The 21,856-nt window shown below is 37.3% G+C and overlaps 2 protein-coding genes across 3 annotated transcripts; both read right to left on the reverse strand.

Annotated features, from left to right (window-relative positions):
- Nucleotides 1–436: 436 nt before the first annotated feature.
- Nucleotides 437–4,994, reverse strand: caly (calcyon neuron-specific vesicular protein). Its single transcript, XM_053336291.1, has 4 exons — nucleotides 4,866–4,994; nucleotides 4,124–4,240; nucleotides 3,440–3,553; nucleotides 437–676 (listed from the first exon to the last, which is right to left on the reverse strand). The coding sequence occupies exons 1-4, from the start codon at nucleotides 4,992–4,994 to the stop codon at nucleotides 437–439; spliced, it is 600 nt and encodes a 199-aa protein (XP_053192266.1).
- Nucleotides 4,995–17,372: 12,378 nt separating this feature from the next.
- Nucleotides 17,373–21,838, reverse strand: nsmce1 (NSE1 homolog, SMC5-SMC6 complex component). Of its 2 annotated transcripts, none has more exons than XM_053334931.1 (8): nucleotides 21,732–21,838; nucleotides 20,854–20,990; nucleotides 20,383–20,504; nucleotides 20,185–20,262; nucleotides 19,060–19,206; nucleotides 18,455–18,571; nucleotides 17,969–18,095; nucleotides 17,373–17,674 (listed from the first exon to the last, which is right to left on the reverse strand). In XM_053334931.1, exons 2-8 carry the CDS (start codon nucleotides 20,969–20,971, stop codon nucleotides 17,640–17,642), a joined length of 744 nt encoding a protein of 247 aa, XP_053190906.1. In that variant the 5' UTR covers nucleotides 20,972–20,990; nucleotides 21,732–21,838; the 3' UTR covers nucleotides 17,373–17,639. The 2 variants fall into 2 exon arrangements, with proteins under 2 accessions (XP_053190906.1, XP_053190914.1); XM_053334939.1 differs by having other exon boundaries at nucleotides 20,854–20,985; nucleotides 21,732–21,797.
- Between the last annotated feature and the right edge of the window lie 18 nt (nucleotides 21,839–21,856).

The following is a 21,856-nucleotide window of genomic DNA, read 5'->3' on the forward strand; positions in this document are numbered from 1 at the left end:
TATACACGAGTGTATACACACATACAGAATGCAGATGGCAGAGTTTAGTCATGACTCAGTAACACTGTAAAAGTCAGGCACAGTCTCTCACACTTTAATAACATTCCTGCCTTTAACCACAACAACTCACCACACACACACACATGCACGCACATATATCCTCACACTTACACACACTGCCACAGCTGGGTATTAACTTGTGTTAAATATTAACAGAATATAACTAGATTGAAGTTGTGTAAACTTGTGGTTTGTGTTTCTGATTCCAAATTTCAGCAGATATTCAGACACATTAAAGGTTCTGACGCACCACCAGTGGACTGTCCAGGGGAAGAAAAAAAACCTGATAACACACAAACACACAGACACACACACACACACACGCACCCACAAATAACCTACACTACCTCCCATCATGCTTTTTCTATCAGCCCCTTCACTCCTCTCGCTCCAGTGCTCCTTTGAGTGGCTCACTGCCTTGTTTTGCCATCTCAGCCTCCTTCAGAGCACTGATGACTGGTAACCATGGTGATGGCAGCTCAGGCCCAGTCCTCTTGACCTGGTTGAGGTGGCTGAGGGCGGCATACAACCCAGCATTGGTGCTGCCGTGAACACCAGGCTCCTGCTGCTGCTCTGTGTAATACATCTCCAGAGCTGCCGGAGTGCAGTGCTTCTGCTGTTATGACAGAAAGAAAACAAAATATCAACACACACTGTACATTTGTTCCTGAAATGCATTTACTGAATGATTAATTATTGATGATGTATGATGATTATTAATAGTGATTAATAGACTTGTAAATAAACCAGTTCTGAAGTGCAGGTCATGAAACTGAACACCTGCATTTGTCTTTATTATGCATGGTGAGTCCTTGTTGAAGAAATGATCGATAACTTGTAGTCATTGAAACAGATTCTGCATGTGGACTTTGGGCTACGTTTACATATACATGTTTGTCTGCATTCATTGAGCCACAGGTTACAAAATGTTTTTGGTCCTTTCACAGTCAGAGTTCTTCATTCATGATGCAGTGTTTATATTGAAAGATGAGAAACCTGATTATTCATAACTGTGTTTACATAATCATAACAATTAACAATAGCCAGGTTTCTGATGATTTGCCTGCAGGCATGTCCTGATTCCTGAACATCTCTGCTAATTATTTTTGTATTGACTGAGTTCCCTCTACGAGAATGAACACATATTGGTTTCTGGCTGTCTGAACACGCTGCACTTATCATGCAGCTGGATTTAGCCTCTTCATTTCCTCACTGGTAATGGAAAACAACAGTAACAATTGACTTTCCCTTTCAGCGTGTTGATCATCACTCATCATTTACCATCTTTTTTTTGTATGACTGACTAACTACTATGTAACTTAAGTTGACAACACACCTGGAAACATAGCAGAGGACTATTAGACACATAGATATGGTGTTTACATGGCACAGTATCCTGGTTTCCATTGAAGTACTGAAACCAGGATTTGGTGTTAAGAACCTCAACACATAACCGGGATATGAAATTCTGATCATAACCAGGACACACACTCAATAAGAAGCTCCTTAAACTAGCCCTGCTTATGAGTTGGTCAAGTAAAAGTGTCACATCACAACAAAGACTACAAGCATGAACCAGTAACTACTATAGAGTACTGAATTTGCAACAACAGCTGTTATTTTAATAGACCAAACTACCGGATGTGTGTTGGACAAGTGATGACATCTGAGCCCTGACAAGCTTTGGGGAGATTAGAGGGTTGGAATTGGCTACCGCAAATAAAAATATTGGACAAAATAATCCTACATTTTCTCACTGGTGTTAATTTCCAAGGCCAAGAATAAACTTTCAAGCTCAAATCAAAAGGTGCACCAGAGGATAATGCAGGGTTTGGAAAATTTAAGTAGGCATCACAGTGCAGGAAAAATATTATACATATAAAAAGTAAATGGAACCTGTTTATAGACAAATCATGGACAGAAATGCATAGTGCAAGTGTTTTGGGTCACCAACTGGATTTCATCAAGTGTTACAATTCTTACAATACAACAAAATGCAAAGAAGAAATAATCACCAAAGCCTCTCAAGTTCTTTGTTATTGATCATCACATATTGAGATCACAGCTTTTAAGTTCCTGCAATTACAAAACTGGCATGGGTAAAAAATAGTTATATACACAACCTTTATCAGTAGAAAATGGTATCTAAACACTGGACTGTCTCTACACACCAGCATTTAGAGAAAATAAATATTGTTTTATTTTTTACTAATGTTTCTACAAATCTGATCAAGGGAGTAAATGAAGTACTAAGTTAATCTTAACCGCTGAGCTCAGGCTTAGTTTAAGATTTAAAGTACTGATAGGCCACAGTTTCCAGACTCAGCTCAGAGAAGAAAAGTCAATTTAGTCGCTTATCAAAGAGCATCCACTTTTACTTTTTGAGGGGAGAAAAACTATGTACCATGAGACTCTATGAGTGAATAAAGTAAAAACAAACTGAACGTCCACCCCAATGTTATGTTTGGGGAAGAGCACTCTGAGTTGTGTTGACTTCACAAGAGTTTCCCTTCAAGGATCTAGTACCTGACCTTCCCTCACAGTGAGGAGTTGCACATCTCAAAAGAACAGCAGTGACTACGCCGCCATCCATCCTCACTCTTCTTTTTATGTCTCCAACAACGCATTAGCAGGAAAAAATGCTGAAAGCAACTGTAACCGGCAAAAACATCAAAAGCCTTGCCGGAAGGCCCCCTCCCTCCCTCCTTCCCTTCCTTGCTTCCCCCCTCACTGTTAAGCCTTTAATCACAGTTTAGTCACGCTCAGCCCTAATTAAAGACCCCTCCGATTCACAGGCGGGCATCCCAATCTCTGCCTGACCAGAAAGCAGGCTGCGTTACTCCAGCTCCCTCCTTTGCTTTCCCACTCTCTCATTTTCTTCTGCAACACAGACTCTTTAACTAACATGCGTGGCAGAGTCGGCTCGGTACACAATGCCTTCAAGGTGTCGTTGGGAGATAATGAGTTTGGGTTTCCAGTTCCAGTGTTCAGAGAATTCTGCTCAAGTGACTGATGTGAGCTTGTGCTGAGAAACAAAGCACCAGATGAGCAGCATCGTAGACTGTGTTAAGTACCATTTGAGTGGGTGTCACACAGACTACTTTGGAATGCATAATGCAATAAATAGTGTGATATCTAAGGACAAGACTCTGATATGAGCTGTTTTCTACTGGTCTCTGCTATGGGCATATTTACATTTCCTTTCTGTCACTAAGTCATGTAAATCCACATGTTTATGCATCAGTGTGCACATGAATGTAAAAGCACATACTTGAGTATGTGTTTATGTAGACTCTGTTTTCTGCGGCGACAATGGACATGTATGTGAGCTCATATGTGAACGTGTGTGTATTTGTGTGTGTGTGTGTCTGCCATCTACCTTAAGGATGAAACCCTCTGGGCAGGTGAGTTGGTCATACCACATGGCTTTGTACATGAGTAGGAGGAGCAGGCTGGTCAGGAAGGCCAAAGTGATGAGGATCAGACCTGTGATCTGTGCAATAACACACACATGAACACACAAAGGTATATGCATTTAAGGGTAATAATCAATAAAAACATTGTTTTAGTCCGTCACTCAATCTTCTTTGACTTATCTACCCTATGTGTTGCATTCAGCCACTAGCATAGTTATTTGAGACACAAACCTACAATAAACATGTTACTAATGTAAACTTCTAATGTAATTTCTAGAAAAGCTAAATGTTTGTCTAAAACAGCTGGCCGTTGTAGTTGTCAGCAAATATTACACTATTGCGGACTATTTTCAGCTGCGAATGAATACGCATTTGGTACTTTAGTGAGTATTTACAACAGGAGGGTGTATGTAGGATGAAATAAGAATAAATAGTGAAAACAGAATTTATCACTCAGTTCAACAGTGTGTATCACTGATATGCTTTTTATAGTTTTTGGATGACAGTTGAGTTCTGGTTCTGGTTGTAGTGGCAGTATTTATTAGGACTCATGGGATTTGTTGACAGTAAGAAAATACAGAATATCACTAGATTTATCCTCCAGTCAATGCTTGAGTCACTGCCCAGTCATCAGGTTGTTCTTGTACCTTAACTTTCTCTGAAACATCACTGTAGAAGTTGATATTCAGCTTCTTGATGTTGGGCACATACAACTTGTTCTTCTTCTGTTGTAGCTGGTACTGTGTCGACGTCTTCACAATGACCTGCAGCATCATCAACAAACAGCTCAGATCTCCTTATTAGACATTCTCTGTTTCACATTAAAGCTGATGAATGGGACGCAGGCTCAGTGTATCCACTGAAAACACCATTTTCATGTCTAAAAATACATGAGCATCATTTGCAAAAGCAGCCAGTCTTAATCAATGCCTTAAAAAGACATTTGGGAGATGCTAAGTGTTTTTTATGGTAATGTTTCACCACCATCTGATCAGCCTGTGGAACATCCTGTGCTGCTGAGTGCATCATCAAACCAAAATATGATTCTGAGGGCTTTCTTGTTGCATTATGCATTTAAAGAGGTGCTTAGTTAGCGTGGGCTGGTGCCAAGGTTTTAACCTGGGACAGCAGGTAAAGGACGGTAAATACAGCAGTCTCAGTGTTGGAGCTTTTGCTGAGAAGGTAAGTACGCCCACATGAATTTTAATGTTGTTTGTCCAGACGTGTTCTGCAGCGAGCTGTAATCTAATGGCCATGACTGTAATGCTGTAAAGCGTGATGTGTGGTGGGTAGTGTGCTACTTGGAAACGCAGTTAAAAAGGAAAACAAACATAAGTGGGCAGGCACATAAACAGACTCACAAACACAGACCTAATAGGCCTTGCGTACCTTGTCTGTGAACGGCTTCTGGAGCTGGTTGACCTCCAGGGGTGTGATAAGGGGGATGTTATCAAAGCCATCATCCACAGGTGGCTGTTTCTCCAGCTTATCAGACAGATTGCTGCCCAACTTCACCATGTCTGCTCGGCTGCCTGAAAATGCCTGCAAAAATCTGGATAGCAGGAACAGACAGCCCAGGTCAGACTTACTCAGATGGTGTGCTTTCTAAGCAAATGTGGCTGCGCTGCTTGAAACTCAAAAAAGAACAAGAAGAGGACAGAGTGAAGGACAGGACTCTATTTTTGCACTATCAAAAATACAATGAAAATGTATTTTTGATAGAGCAAGACTTTAGAAATCTCTCTGTAAAACATTTAGCTTGTTGTATTAAATAAAACACAATACATATTTGATAGGTAAACCTATGAGTGTAGCTTATGTAGCCACACAGTTTATGAGTTTCCTGAAGATGCATTAAAGGAATGGTTCAAAATTTTTTTGGGAAATGCACCTGTTTGATTCCTTGCTTAGAGTGAGACAAGATAATAATATCACTCCGGTGTCTGTGAAGCTATAGCAGCAGTCGGCTTGCTTAGCTCAGCACAAAGACTGAAAACAGAGGGAAACAGCTAGCCTGACTTTGTACAAAAGAGACATAATCAGTCTTCTAGCACATCTAAAGCTCATGAATTGTGACAGATATTTATTATTTGTTTGATTGGTACACAACCCAAAGGAAAAAAATGCCAATTTGCCATTTTACAGGGAATTCATTTCTGAACTGGGAGCAATAATTCTAACTAAATACTTCTACTCAAGTCCAGCATATAACCTGTACACAATCACAACTTGTCATTTTACTCCTATGTGTTTGATTACACATATTATACAAATGAGATATAGCATATTCATTAGTGAGTGCAGATTTTGTCACCTTTAGAGAGAGCCAGGCTATCTGTTCCCCCTGTTACCAGTCTTTGTGCTAAGCTATGCTAACCAACTGCTGGTTATAGCTTCATATTTGCCCTACAGACAAGAGAGTGGGATCATCTGTTATTTGCATTCTCTGAGTAAGAACGCAAATATGCATAGTTCCCAAAATGTTGAACAGTTCCTTTAATAATCGCTAATTAACTGCTTAATAATTTGTTCATGGTTAGTGGAATTATAATTAAGCTATGTGGGTTAAAGTGGGGGCATATGTAAATAACTTCAGACTTGGGTGTTTGCAACCATCCTCAGAGGGAAAGCCAGCTTTCTTCCTGTTTATCAAATCAACAGTCTAGAGTAAACACGTTTCATAACCACTGGGTATGATTCATTATGTATATCTGAGATCAATCTCTTCCTCCCAACTCTTATCTTTAATATTTCGAATCAGTTTGCAAATGTAACGCATCATCATCACAGCTCTGAACGCCTCTAAGCTTTCGTGTCGATTCTATTTTCTCTCCTCGAAGAAATGATCATCTAAATGTAGAGAGAAGAGGTGAGGAGCCACTTGTCTCATTCACACGGTGCAACACAACACCTTCCCCCAGCCAAGGACCCCACGGGCCCACTGACGCCAATGACTCACAATGATGATACGCCAGGGCGGGGGGAGCTAACAGTTTTTATGTTCCAGGAGAAATCCCTGATGCACAGGAAATGTGTTCTTGATAATGGAGATACTGGGTCATTAGTAAAGACCCACAGCACACATCTATTCAGGATAAATAATATTTCTGGTTGAGAAACTCTCACACACCAATTGTAGGATTTCACCCAACAACAGCCGTTTACACAGCCGGCCTTCAATATGGGTGCAAAATAACCATCTCTAAATTATCAAAAAGAGCAAGATGTAGAATCTGCTTTCAAATTACAAGCGACAAGAGCAGAATTTGTCATTCAAAGGATCTTGAGTGAGTTAATTGCTCAAGACTACCCCGTCCAGTATCCTTGGTGTCTGTACAAGTGGTGGATAAAGTGATTATCTGTGCTGACCACCATTTTCATCCCCACAGTTGGAGTGGAGAAGTGTGGGAACGATGAATCATCCAAAATCTGTGATTAACAAATGAGCCGAGTGTTGCTGTCAAACACTCACCGTTCCCACACTCTGAGAGAAAACATGCCAAGTAAATGGAAGAGCGACAGCTTTTAAATGTACATTTAAAAAACTGTACTGTCCTCTTTGTAAAAAAAATGTAAATATCAGGATGTTACATGATTTAACATACTTTGACACATAATTATCAACAGACAGGACAGGGAAGACACAGCTTCCAAAAAAGTGAATACAAGCAGTGTTATGAATAGGCGAGAGTGGGCTGTTTACTGCCTGTGCCTCTCAAGTTCTTCAGGGTTCACTGGTCATGCATATCTGAACTTGCTGCATTGAAGACTGCTGCGACAAGAGATACAGGCTGTGTAGGACTAAGAATCAGAGACACATATACAGTAAAGGCCTGTCTATGTGAAATAGAGAAAAGACTGATTTTCTATTAGATTATAGGTCTGAATTATGTGTTATTCCAGCTACTGGAGCCTGTTTTCTCATACTTACATCTGATTAAATCTAATGTTGCACCTTTACTATTTAATGAGGACTACCCATTTCTTCTTAAAGAGTTGTGGACTCTACTTAATGTTGTCAAAAGCCATGGAGGTCAATTAATAGATGAGTATTTAACTGCAGCCTTTAATGTGGAGGTAGAGCAAATCATAGCATAATTCAGCCTGTTAGGAAGACGGTCCCATAGCCTATACAGTAACACCAGCATAAGAATTCATTCATTCTCAACAGCAGATGAATTATTATGAATTAATCGCACTACAAAGCATAATCATGTAAGGAAATATGTGTCATATAGCGAGATTTTCCGCAGAGGAGCTCCAGCATTTACCCGCAAACACATCACTATCTAACAGAAATCAATCGGCTTCAATCTCAGATATATGATGACAGGAAGGAGGATAAAAACTTACGGTGGTTTTCTCGGCTCTCCGGTCGCCTGTAGATGGGATCGGACCCCACTGATGCTGACGGCGACTCGGTGTGACCGCCGGTTGCCGTGGTGATGTGTGATTCACGGCAGGACTGCGCATGTAATTCAGCCTGGAGCGGCTCCGTCCTCCGGAGGAAGCTGCAGCTCAGTGTGAATGAGCATCTGAGCGCGGCTCACAGAGGCTGCTGTGGCTGATCAGGAAATTGCGTTTTTGTCTGTGGAAAATAATCATATCTCGTGTTTGTCATCAGTGTGAATCTCACTTGCCTGCAGTAGGATCTTGTAATATCTGAGTTGTCTTAAGATGGGAACACACCAGACTGAATTTTAAAGCACATTTAATTAATGGCTGCTGAGTATTTCAGCGTGCTTTGCATTCATAGTTCTAAGGAAAGAAATCAGTTCAAATGAAAACCAAGTAAGGGCTTAACATGCAAAATAGTACCTTATAGGCTACAGGCTATCCAAATTTAAAATTAACAAACACAATTCTTATCCACTAATATTGCTTTTAGAATAATTTGAAGGTATTTTTGGTTCACTTTTACTTAGTAGGGTGACTTTTTTTCAAGCTGGGAACTCCCAACTTTTCCTTTAAATTTCCTACTATACTTGTCTCCAGCTGAGCATTTTCCCATATTCCCACAACAGCTGTACCAAATGCTTACTTTTATTTATTCATTTAGTCATGCATTGATTTACCTCTTGATTATTTTCTTAATGAATTGCTTGGTCTATAAAATGTCACTCAGTTTCTTAAAGCACCAAAATGCAACTTGAAGAGTCTAGTTTTGTCCCAACTAACAGTCCACAACCCAAAGCTATTCATTTTACTATCACAGAGCACTAAAGAAACAAGAGTTTTAGCATTTTCATTAAAAAAAACAACTACTAAACAATTCATTATCAAAATAGTTAGCAATTAAATTTTGACTAATCAATCGACATCTAGTATGCTGGAGCATTGAACTTAAGTTTTAAAGTACTTGTACATGACTTTAGTATTTTCATTTAAACTACTCCTCAGAGGGACATATTATAATATTTCACCACTGGATGTATCTGAAACAATTCTAGTTAGTTATTTTACACACAAAAAAACATATGATGATATTATAAAGTGTGATTTTAATATTACTAAGTAGTTGTAGTAGCAGTAGTAATATTAAACATACATCTACCAAATAGTATAGTCATTAATTTAACTCCAGCTAAAACTTTATGCATTATAGATCATGCATCAATAAAATGAATCCAGTAATATAATATAAAAGGGGTCATTCTGCATATTGAGTATTAATACTTTTGATACCTGAATTACTTTTTCTGTTCAGTGTGGATTCAATACTTTCACTTGTAACAGAGGTTTTTTGTTGTAGTTGTTTAATGTATTGCCACGTTTATTGAAGTAAAACATCACAAAAGTAGTTTCCCCGCTTGCTGACCCGACACTTCAGTGGAGTGAAACATTAAAACTAAACTTTGTGATACCTGGAAGAATTCTTGATGTCTTGTGTATTGTTATGTACACATTATGTGTTAATAGCCTGAAGTATTTAGCATCTTTGAAAAGGTTGGAATCTTCTTTACTAAAAGATAGCTCCAGGGCTGCAAAGCAAGAGTCTGTTGAAATGGACAAAAGGTCAAAGGTCACTGGACATGGTGCAGCTTGCTTGCCTTACCAACAGCTATCCTAAAACCTTTTCAAAGACATATTCAAGTATTTGTGTATTTCTTTGGGGTTATTTACTGTTGAATCAAAGGTGCCTTGCTATGAGGAACAGTGAGGTGGAGCAGCTTACTGACGGCCCGGGTATTTGATCTACACTGATCTGCTTTACCTCTGTCATGAAAAGTGAGGGAGGAGATAATGCATATGCAGAGGTATGTGTCAGGGAGAGCCGTGAGGATTCTTTCAAACGTGTGTGCGTGTATGTGTGTTTGAGAGAGAAAGAAGAGAGCAATGGGTCACAGAAAGAGTGGGAAAAAGGAGCCAGGCTCATCTTCAGATTTATATCAACCTTTTCATGGAGAGAGGACTCATGCTGTTTTCCTCTTTGGCCATGCCCGACTGTATGAATTCATTGCCTTTAGGGGAGCACTCGTCCAAAAATCAGCACTGAACCCCCTGTGCCCCCCTGCCAACCCATCAATTGGGCCTACATTTATTATTTTGACCTTTCCTTTGCAGGGGAGCGACATCAAAGTGGATCCTCAACTCTTTCCTCTGTAAGGAGACGGAGGTGTCATCCTCACAGTGTGAGAGGCAGACTGCTGGCCTGCGCTGGTTTTGTTGTCAATGAAGAAGAGAGACGGAGTCTGGGTCAGCATAATTAAAATGAGAATCAATTAGGCTGCGGTGTGTGGAAAAGAAACTGAGTGAAACGTGGCGTGTTAATGTGTGGGCGTTCATGTGTGTCCCTTTGTGTGTGTGTTTATAAACTTTTTCACGCATTCATAATAACATAATCAACTCATTTAATTTACATTTCTCACTATAACCTCAGTGTATAGTTTAACTTTATAATATAGTTTTGTTTGCATTGTGATCATATTATTTTGTTTTATTCTGTTTTATATTCCAATCTGAAAAAAAACAAACTACTAAATACCAGCTGGGTTGATTTTAAAATGTATTCCTTTAAAGTGCATAACAGAACAAATCACCTGCCATCTAAAACTGTGTAAATTGCTATATAAATAAAGTTAAGTTGAGAGTACAACTAATTACTTGTTTTTGAGTCAAAAAATGTAATTAATGGTAATTTTAGGACCCTTTAGAAACATTCATATAGCTTTAGAGGTCAAACAAGTTTTTTCCTAAAGTACAAAGAAATCATTCACCTGGTGCGTGATGATGTAGTTAAAAGTGATCCTTTAAATTTGATACAATCACAAACATGTCTTTAATTTAAATGGAATCAAATGAAGATGTTTACTTAGATGTTCACACTGCAGTTCTTGCACACTTAAGAAGTTAACAGTTCAGCTAACTCTGGATTAAAAGCTTTTGTGCAGTTTAATGTGAGACAGAGCAGTGATGATGTGGTTACAAGAGAAAGAACAGAAGTTGGTGTTAAACAAAACAACCATAGTGCTTCTTTGTGACCATTAAACTGGATTGATACAATTCTGTATGGAAACCAGGCATTACAATAACTAGCCTGTTGTGTGTTTGTTTGTTTTTTTAACATTAACCATCAGATTGTATTTCTGTCTAGACAAAATGACAGCATACTTCTCTTCAGCTTTAGGTCAGTTTGATGTTATTAGGATAAGTCATTTTGATGAGGGTGAAGTTTTAGCTATGTTCTTACTTATTATACTTAAATAACACCCTGGACTCTGGAGTAAGTAATATCAAATGGAAAACATTACAGATTACAGATTTTCTGTGAGGCATGGCTGATTCATTTACGTCTTCTCATTTCAGTGTAATGAAAATGTCATTCTTTTCTAACCAAAACCAACTATAGTTCAACTCTGACCCTCATTTCCAGACTTCAACTGAAGACCTATGAATTATGAATTACACAGTAAATAAAGGTGACCTTTAAGCACAGATATGCTCATTTTTTTCTCCAGCCTTGATGCAAGGACACATAAAGATATCTGCAGCAGAGTACATTCAGACTAAGATGGAGTCCTGTACGTAGCAGCCACTCACATCTCCAACCTTCAGTCTCCTCCGTCATGCCCAGCAGAGCCCTGACTGTCCAGGTCCTCCCTCCTTGACTGAAAAGTCATCTTCTGTACAACATCGCCCTCTTCCACAGAAGGATTTAATCTTTCTAAAAATATCCCATCTTTCATTTTCACTGAGATTACTACCATTCCCTCCTCAGCATTCACTGCATTCATTATAAGAACACTAAGAACAAAGCTATTACTTTTCTTATTTTAGGCTGCTTGTTATTGTTTTGGTTAAGGGAAATAAGGGTTATTTTGTAGCAACCATAATTCAGTATAAAAGCATCAGTTAGTGCCTAAAATAAAATCACATGGGAATGAGAATAAGAAAAAAACAGAAGTAGGAGTGCTCTGCAGTCATCTTTATTATTATTCAAAGTTAATCCCTCAACCTAAATCAGTAAAGTAAAAATCTTGTTATATAATGTCAGTGTACTCTAATATTAGTATTATATTACAGTCATTTGTTAGGTTCTTATTTCAATATTATCTATTAGCATAGTTTCCATAATATGCAACAAAAGTACTCCTGCATTTGTAGGTAATCCCAAAATGTTTGCATTGAATCACTGATAATTATTAAATAATATTTTTTTCCAAGTATGGATCTTAATAGTCACACTTTTTCATAATAAACAATGTATTTCAGCTCAATACAAGTTTCTGTTCTGACTGATCTGCTTTCTGCTTCTTGTCTGCTGCTGTAATTTTCCTAAAATGTGAGCAATAACAGATTTCATTTCTAAAATTGTGACCATAGACAGAACATTGCAGGTTATTGGTATGAACAGTCCAGCTGACATAAAAAGTAGAACTTAGGAAGGGGAGGTTAAAAATATTGCAATAAACACAAAATTATAAAAGGTTTTCGAAGTTAAAACATATCAAATTGGCTATCAAAATGAAATACCTCTTCACATACTGTGTTTATGTGTATGAAAAGCTGCACTCTTTAACATGTTTTTTAATGTTATGTATTTTGAAAGAAGATTTATAGAAGTGATGATTGCACTAAATCATCATCAGATATTTTAGATCAGTGTTGACTGCTTTACCAACGGTGCCATCTAGTGTCTGATTAACCACACTACCACTTTGCTTGGTGTAAACAACAGAGAGGCTGAGTTTCTACTGTACACAGTCGCACATACATTAGTGCAAACTTTCAGTTCAAACTACTAAGTCTGATGCATTACTGGGTCAGTTAGTATCCATCATCAACAGATGGCAGCACCACATCAGTGACAAGAATGATTTCAGCACTACTAAAACCTGTTGCTGTACAAATAAATCTGGATAGATGAATGAGATGAAGTCATATTGTTTCTTCAGTAACTTACAGGTAATTTATCCATCTTCAAACCTTTATTTAAACAATGAATGTGTAAAAACTGGTTAATTCCTTAAAATGACTGCTGAATATCTCACATAGCTTTTAATGATTGCCTTTAATTTTAACTAACTATAATAACTGTTTTCACGTGTTCCGACATTCTATGCCTGTTTTCCACTGTCAAATTAACATTTTTAACAATATATATCAATCCATCCATCCATCCATCAATTAATCAATCAATCAATCTTTATTTGTATAGCGCCAAATCATAACAAAGTTATCTCAAGGCACTTTACACATAGAGCAGGTTCTAAACCGAACTCTTCAGGTTTAATTTTAAAGAGATCCAACATTCCCACATGAGTAAGCACCTGGCAACAGTGGCAAGAAAAAAAACTCCCTTTTAACAGGAAGAAACCACAGGCAGAACCAGACTCAGAGTGGGCGGCCATCTGCCTCGACCGGTTGGGGTTGAGAGGAGAGAGAGGTCCGGGACTGGAATCTGTCATCCGGACGTCTACAGGCCCAGATTACCTGTGAGATGAGAAAGCACAGACAACTCTGCGATGGATGGATAGATTTTAGTTCGTAATTCACTAAAATGACTGTTTAATGTCATATAAACTTACAGACTCTGTTTTAATGGGGGTATTTATTTATGGGTTAGGGTTTATGCTTTGAACATACCAATATGGAGTCACTGTAGTTATAATGGGAAGTTCCATAACAGAATAGCATAATACACTAAATGTTCAGCAGTTTAAATATAGCTATCAGTCATGTATTTAGACATACGATGTTTACTTTCCATTTGCTGGGACTACTTTTCCAAAAGGTCGCTGAGAGTAGGCTCTTATTTGTGACACGTCCACAAATCATAGTACTGAAATCCAGATGACGTTTTACTGAAGATTATTGAATGAAAAAATCAAAAAGGACAGGCAGATGTTCCACAAACATATAAAACCCCTGATATGATCCGACTGTGAGAATAAAGTGATGAAAGACAACGGTGATGACTCCCTTTGTCCAAATCTCCCGCCGCCACAAGTGAACAGGCAAAATAAGGGGAAACCACACCCATGTGTCAATCAATGCATGTGACGCAATATGTGCAGCCCAAGCAAATATAAACATAAACAAAACAACGAAATCCTACATTTTATCCACTTAAATTGAACTTTTAAGATAAAGTGGCTTAAAGACATGTTTGGAAATCCCGGATTCATTATGGAATTTTATACCGCTTAAAGAATTAGGTGGTTTAAAATTTCTGTTAGGGTGTAATTATAATGTTTCAAAAATTACCGGTAAAACTTTCAATGTTTCATCAGCAAGCTTTGCTATCTTGGAAATTATGTTATGTTCACAATTTCTCTCCACATAAAGATACCTCTGGAATAATGGCAATATTATAATTAACAGGAAAAGTTTATACAAAAATAATTGGATCAAAAAGGGTATCATTTTTCTTAAAGAGTTATTTGATGACAAAGGTAATCTTTGCTGCTATGAAGACTTTATGAGAATGAGATCTTTCCCTGTCAAGAATGTTCTTCTGTGATATGAGCTATCACTTGGTCTATCAAAGTGTTAATGTTCAAATTCCTGATTTGTTGATTGGAGGAATAGAATTAACTAACAGGAAGTGTACGAACAAACATATAAGGAAGGTTTTTCAGAGCTTCAATAAGATTTCACCTAGAGGAAAACATTTTTGGAATGCACAACTAGACAACATAATCTGGCGTAAAGCATGGATGTGTCCCTTTAAATTCTATATTTCAAATAAGATCAGAGAAATTCATTTTAAAATGTTGCATAACATTTATCCTTGTAACATAATAATTTCCAAATTTGCTGATATAGATGTGAAATGCACCTTCTGTAATACTGACTCAGAGACTATCTTACATTTGTTTTATCACTGCCCATCCTCATCTGTGTTTTGGAGTGATATGGAGAATTGTGTGTACAACAAAACTGGACTTTCTATAACCATTATGCCTAAACATATTATCACAAAATTTAAATCTGACAATAAATCTTTAAGTTACATAATAAACCTCATGCTTGCAATTGGTAAATTTCACATACACAAAGTTCATTCTCTAAATCACTTCCAAACTTTAACTTGTTTCTTTTAGATCTTAACTTATATATTGATACTTTAACTGTAATGACCAACAAAAAAAGTAAATTATCATATTATGAGGAACTCTTTTCTGTAACCCCTAGTTAGTCTACCTTAGTTATATGTATGTTACACAATCTCATGTACTTTTTTCTGTCTTGCTGATTGTCTGTTTGTTCAATTTTCAATAAAACTTTGTTAAAAAAAACACATTTAGGCTCCTACACCATTGTACAATGAAACATTTTTAACATTACAATCCTCTAAAATGACTAACTAATACTGTAAGTGTGTAGGAAGTAAATTTTGTTGAAAGTATATTTTCTGTATTTGTACATTGTGCCATTAAAACAACAACTTAAAAACAAATAGTCTAATTTTACATAGATAGATCTTAAATGTAGCTGTTTCTGATGTACTGCTTGTTATTCCACAAACACAACCACTTACAAGAAAAGGCCCTGTACTCAACATAGCTTGAGCATATTCTGTAGCGGTAAACATACCTGAGTGTTTACTGTCTGAAGAATATTCATGGTCCAGATGTGTGCTGGCACTGCTCTAAATGCAGGAGTGAATCTGTGGCTCCCTGGCTGGTGAGAGATGAAGGTACTTGTCAGCAAAAGTTGGGGATAAAGTTGTCTTGTCTGTTTGAGGCCACATTTAGCAATAAACCCTCCCTTGGCTGAAGCCATAAACCACACACTGTATCTCTGCACACCAAACATGCATGCCTTTTCAAGTTGGCTGAAACCAACAGTGTATAATTGGACACAACTCTAATTAGATTATCTACATAAGCAGAAGCAAACAATCTTACTAAGATTGTTTGTCATTGTCAATCTGTTTAACTCATTGTTATTGCCTATAAAATATCACAAAAGAGACAATTCAAACATTTTCTCTGACCAACAGTCCAAAAGAAAAAGATACTCAGAGTGCAATGGTATAAAACATTCTGCACTGAAGACAAGGAAAAGAGTGAGCTTTGAGCTTTATTATGTTTTTATCAGAGACAGTTTTTAACATATGTAAGGACTTAGACTATAGACTTATACTTTTAAGGTTAAGCAAATCTCTCAATATTTCCATAACTACAGATGACCAATAGCCTTGCCAGTCCTGCAATGTAACTGCAGAACCCAAACAGTATATCTGTGAAATGTAATTGTAGGAGTTAAGACTATTATCTCCTCTCCTTTACTGTAAGAAAGTTGCACAGTTCAGAGTAAACTTCTCAATCAGTTAAATTAAATCAATATGTTGCATCACGTAATGAAATGAAAAGGGAGGAGGGAAAAAGTAAGGGGGAGTTGAGGAAGAGGAGGGAAGTTGCAGGAGAAACAGAACAGACTGAAACTATAGGGAGGAGGGAGAAGTATGATGGAATAGATTAGAAATGAGTGAGCAAAGGGAGGAAACCGTGATGAAAGGGATGACTGGGGAGTTGAAAAGCAGGGAGTGCAGTCAGATATAAATAAGTTGTGAAATGTTTCATATGATCAAAGTGCCGCTTGAGCCTGAGGTTCAGACCATCATCTCTCCTCTGGGTGATGGACAGTCTGGAGGCAGCTGAGCTCTGCTACCCTCAGCTCCTAAACTTATCCTGCAGAGGCCTGATGCGTCCTCACTCTGAGGCTGTCACCCTCTACATGCTGCTCTCCTCCATTGCTGTTCTCACTGTGGTTCTTAACCTGCTGGTTATCATCTCCATCTCCCACTTCAGAGAGCTCCACAGCCCCACCAATCCGCTCCTCCTCTCCCTGGCCATTTCTGACCTCCTTGATGGGCTGTTATTAATGCCGGTTGAAACTGTTCGTTGCTGGGTGATCTCATGTGTGCTCTGTCTTACATTATAGACTTCACACTCTCCTCAACATCGGTGGGAAACGTTGTGCTCATATGCATTGATCGTTATGTTGCTACTTGAGCAAGACTCCTCTCAGGCACAAATACTTTAATGTCACAAACACACACAACATTATAAAATTTACATGACTGGTATCAACTACAAATGACTACGCTTAACAAAATACAATTCTGTTGATCATGTTTTACATTGTTAGAATTTTATGTGTGCCCCAGTGTCTCTCTAAAAACCATCTTCATCTGGCAGAAATTAGGACTCATACATATGTGTGATAAAGAGTTGAAACAAAAAGTCATGTATTAAGTAATGATTCCAAACATGTAATAGCTTCAGCTTCTTCTTGCATTTTGGGCTTTTTTTTGTCAAACAGAAAAAGGGCATTGAAGCTTAGGTCTTTGGAAAATGTAATGGGCATTCTATAGTATAAACTATTAGTGATTAAAAGAGAAAATTATCATTACAATTTGTGATAATGAAAACAGTTCACTTAAACAGTTGACCTTTTGCATACAGCCATTTCTTTAAAAAAAAAGAAAGAAAATCAACACAGTATGTTGTATATCTGCAATTCTGAACCTAAATGGGCTTGAACAGATTGATTTCTTTCAGAGTAAAAAGGTTCCACACATTTTCAAACATTCTCATAAATTCTTGTAAAAATAATGATAAAAAATCCACATTAACTGATTAATTACAAACTTTTGTGAAAATTATACTTAACAACTTCAACAAAGAAAAAACACACTTGGTACTGAAGTCCTCATCTTCTGGACTGAGAGCTGGGCCGTCTGATTTCTGTAATGAACAGATTCAATACAATGTGAACTATAACAAGCTTCCTTTCTTGTTCTTGTCACTTGTCAATCATACATGATAAGGAGAAATATAATTATAAATGAGGCAATGTTCAAATCTTGTTTCATGTAATTTCAGTGGTACATCAATATACTGAAAAACTGCACATGCATCATTTTCTTGCAAAGCAAAATCTCTTATACATCAGTAAGAAGGACTTTTAAGTGTCTCTGTGTAATTGCTGTAGGTGTAACATGTGTAGAATATGTGCATGTATAAATAAACAATAAATACCAGGGATTTCATGAGGCCAAAAGTCATCACATGCTGGACACCGTGGCTCTGATCTTCCTTTGAAATATCTGGCCACACATGGGTTGTGTATTTTTATGCCACATATCGGATTCTCACATATTTGGCACTAAAAAATAAGACAATCAGATCACACATTAGCTGGATAAAAGCAAAACTTACATTCACCTGATACAAAACCAATGTCACTGCAAGTTTAACACAGCTGCAGCTTAAAAATCTCATGTCTAAACATTTTATCATATGCTTATCTCAAAATTCATATAATGACAACCAAAAACACAGCCTTTCAATTACAGAATTATATGGGATACTGTCCTTGAGGAAAAAATACATGGATTTTCTGCTTTATAGTCATGATTGAAGGACATGAGAATGGGAACATTTAAATGACAGCACTTTATTTAATTGTGGTATTTGTCTGAGGGGTTCCAGAGTGACATTACAGAGTTGATAATCAACATTTACCTGGAAAGCAATGTAGTGACAGATGTGGCAGACTTTGACCTGGTCTTGATACATTGTGCGGATGTACGACTCCATCTCAATGATGCATCTGGTGGACAGGGTGTATTCACCCCGTTTCTATATGAACCAACAGAAATCAATAGAAAACAAATAAATCAACAATGTGGGGGCCAGATGTGGTCGAGCATATTTCGTTTGATTAGGAAACATATCAAAGTCTTTTTGGAAAAATTAATCTAGACTTTGTAGCAATTATGATTCATTTTGCTGAACAATTTCTATTATTCCTTCTCAATAATGGCTCAAACAGCACATTTAGAGTTTGTGAATGTGACTTTTATTTTTTTTATTCACTAATTTTAGCATCCACCTGACCAAGTCACAAAATGTTTTTCTACTGCAGTGACCTACATTTCCAATGGTGATCAGTACTTAAGCCTATTTAATACAGTACCCTTGAACTGCTGATGGTGCATATGTTTGGTTAGGTGCTTAAATACCTCTTACATTTTAGAGATATATATGTGTGTTTGCATTCAGCAGAAATTGGAGCAGAGAGCACATCACTTAAAAGTTTAAATCCTGGTGGAGATGCTGAATTTTACCTCACAGAGCCACTTGTCATGCACGAATCGGTTCAAGAGATGCTCTGTCTCACTCTTCTTCAGCCTTTTGGACGTCATGGTATCAGCACTATTCAGAATGTCCGTGGAGGAAGCCATGCCAGTTTCAGAGCTCACGATCAGGTCCACCTAAATCAGACCAACTAATATTAATCATAACACCCAATTTCTAAAAGGAAACATAGGTTTTAAAGCAGCTCAGCCTCTCTGATTACTTTTGATACATGCCATTGTTACTTCAGTGTATAATTATTTTGACTGACTTTTACACCACTGAAAATGTGTCTGATGTGGTAATCCATTAGTAACTTAGTAAATTTAATAATAATATATAATGATAATAATAATGATAATAATAATAATGATAATAATAATAATAATAATAATAATAATGATAATAATAATAATATAATATAAAATAATTTTACTTCTGCTCATATGTATTTGTGAAAGTAAGCAAAGTAACTGACGATGAAAGAAAGAGATAAGGAATGATCAGTTTGAAAATAAAAAGAGTTGATCCTGCTAGAAGAGGACAACACTGATTTTTTCTTCAATGGAAGAAAAGGACTTAATACTAAATGAGTCCTTAACTCGGAAATTGATGAGGAGATTGAAGAAATATCAAGTGTTGACAGATGGACTGACCTAGTTTAAAATATTTGTGCAATGGAGGGAATTATTTACAACTGAAGAACTCAGAAGGATACATTTGTTAAAAACTGAACCAAACAGATTATCTTGATTTCATTTTTAGACTTTTTTCAAGTGTGCATCAAATATTTCATGCTTTCTATTTTCCTCACATTTAAAAGGCCTTTGTGTTCAGATGGTATTGATTTCTTTCATTACATTAGATAGACAGTTAAAGTAGTATAGTAAACTCAAATATATGGTATTGTCCAGTAACTTTGGTGGCATTGTATTGGCATGTGTATATTAGAAGGAACTAAATATTAGAAACACTTCATGATACAATTTGATACATGACCACAATCTAAAGCCTCAAAAATAGAGATCAATCAAAAGCTGACACATTTTTCTAAAATAATTTGGACAAAATTGTCCACAAAATGTTGATTTGTAGGATATTCTAATTTAACTCACTACTTTCCTGAAGAGCTCCAGTTCATTGTCCGCATAATCTGACGACATTCTGGTGACATCAGTCTCAGCCATATTGACCTAGACAGAATTAAAGTGAAACTGTAATTAATAATATCTCCTGGTGGCTCATCGTACCTGCCTCAGTCACAAAGTAAAACATAAATTTGACCACACAGGTACGCAGTAAACATCACTAACCAGAGCATAGTGCTGCTGGCCACTGTCTTCAGACATTCCTTTTCTAATCTGCATGAATGTGGGCTGCAGCTTTGAGTTGATGGTATCAATGAAATCGTCCATTTTGTCAGGGACATGCTGCACTGCAAGAAAAAGACAGATTTTTAGTTTAAGGAACAGGCTGAATAATTTGTATGTGATGCTTATTCTTCTGTTTTCACCACTTGTTTTGACTACAATTTCTACCGTCTTTGCCATTTAAAAAAAAAAGATAATGTCAATTATTAGGATATAAAATTATTCCCAGAATCAAGAAATCTAAAAATACAAAAAAACATTTTGTTGAACTGAATGGGCAGTGCTACTCTTATGATCCAAGGACCTATGAGAAATAGGGCTGGTCTTGTTATGAATCAAGTCTTCTGATACCGGTGTGCTCTGTGTTAATGAGATCAGTGACTGTCTATGTGTACAGGATCTAAAATGACTTACTGTTGTGTGTTGCACAGCAGCGCTGATACAGTGCCCTCGCCCCTTGTTCCTCAATAATGCCATTGACCATCATATTCTGTAGGAATCTTCGATGGCTGTCTTCCATCTGTCGTGACATGGCTCCAGACCAGACTGACCTAAACACACAGAACAAACTTCAGCTTCAACAACTTCATGGAGAAATGGTTCTTTAAGTAAAGCAATGTTTAATGAAAAAGATGAACACCTGTTATAATAAACTATAGCTGATTACGGCATTCAAACATGCTGCTGGGTGTCCAAGACAGAGCGATGGACTTGAAATTCAGACCTTTATGGTCAAGCATCTTCACGAAATGAAGTACAAACACGTACACACTAGTAATTTCCAAAGTACAACAATATCACTCTGAATTAAAAATAAAAAAACATTGCTGAATATGCATATATGATATACACGCTAAAAATGCACCCTTATGCTAATGAATATGCACATAACTACAGACCATATATGCAGATCAAAGTTAAGGCACTATTATAATAGAAAAGAAAGTGCAAAACAGGAACTCTCAATCTCCCGCTAACGCTCATTAACTGCGCGTGCGTGGATGCATTGTGGAGGAAGAGTTTAGACCTCTCGATAAACAGTGAATAAACAGTGCGATATGACACAGTAACATCACGGGAATTGACTTTGTCGTGCTACAGGACAAAAACTTTACTTAACAGAAACATATGCGCAGCAATTACCAGCCGTGTTTACATTTCATGTTAGCAAGCAAAATATTATAGATATGATTAACATTACTGGGTTTCAACAGAGCTAACATCGACAACAAGCTAACAACAACAGCTAATCCTGTATTTTACACAATAAATGGCAACAGTTGAACACTCACAGTTTGTATGCACGCACAACCGGTTGAGATATTTCCAGCAGCCGACACAATAACGTTTCCGTAATAGGTATGTTGTCTCCTGTTTCTCTGTGGCCACGATAAGTACGTCTTCGTTGATGCAAGCT

This window comes from Scomber japonicus, chromosome 2 (genome assembly GCF_027409825.1).
Source record: "Scomber japonicus isolate fScoJap1 chromosome 2, fScoJap1.pri, whole genome shotgun sequence".
Taxonomy (NCBI): Eukaryota; Metazoa; Chordata; class Actinopteri; order Scombriformes; family Scombridae; genus Scomber; species Scomber japonicus.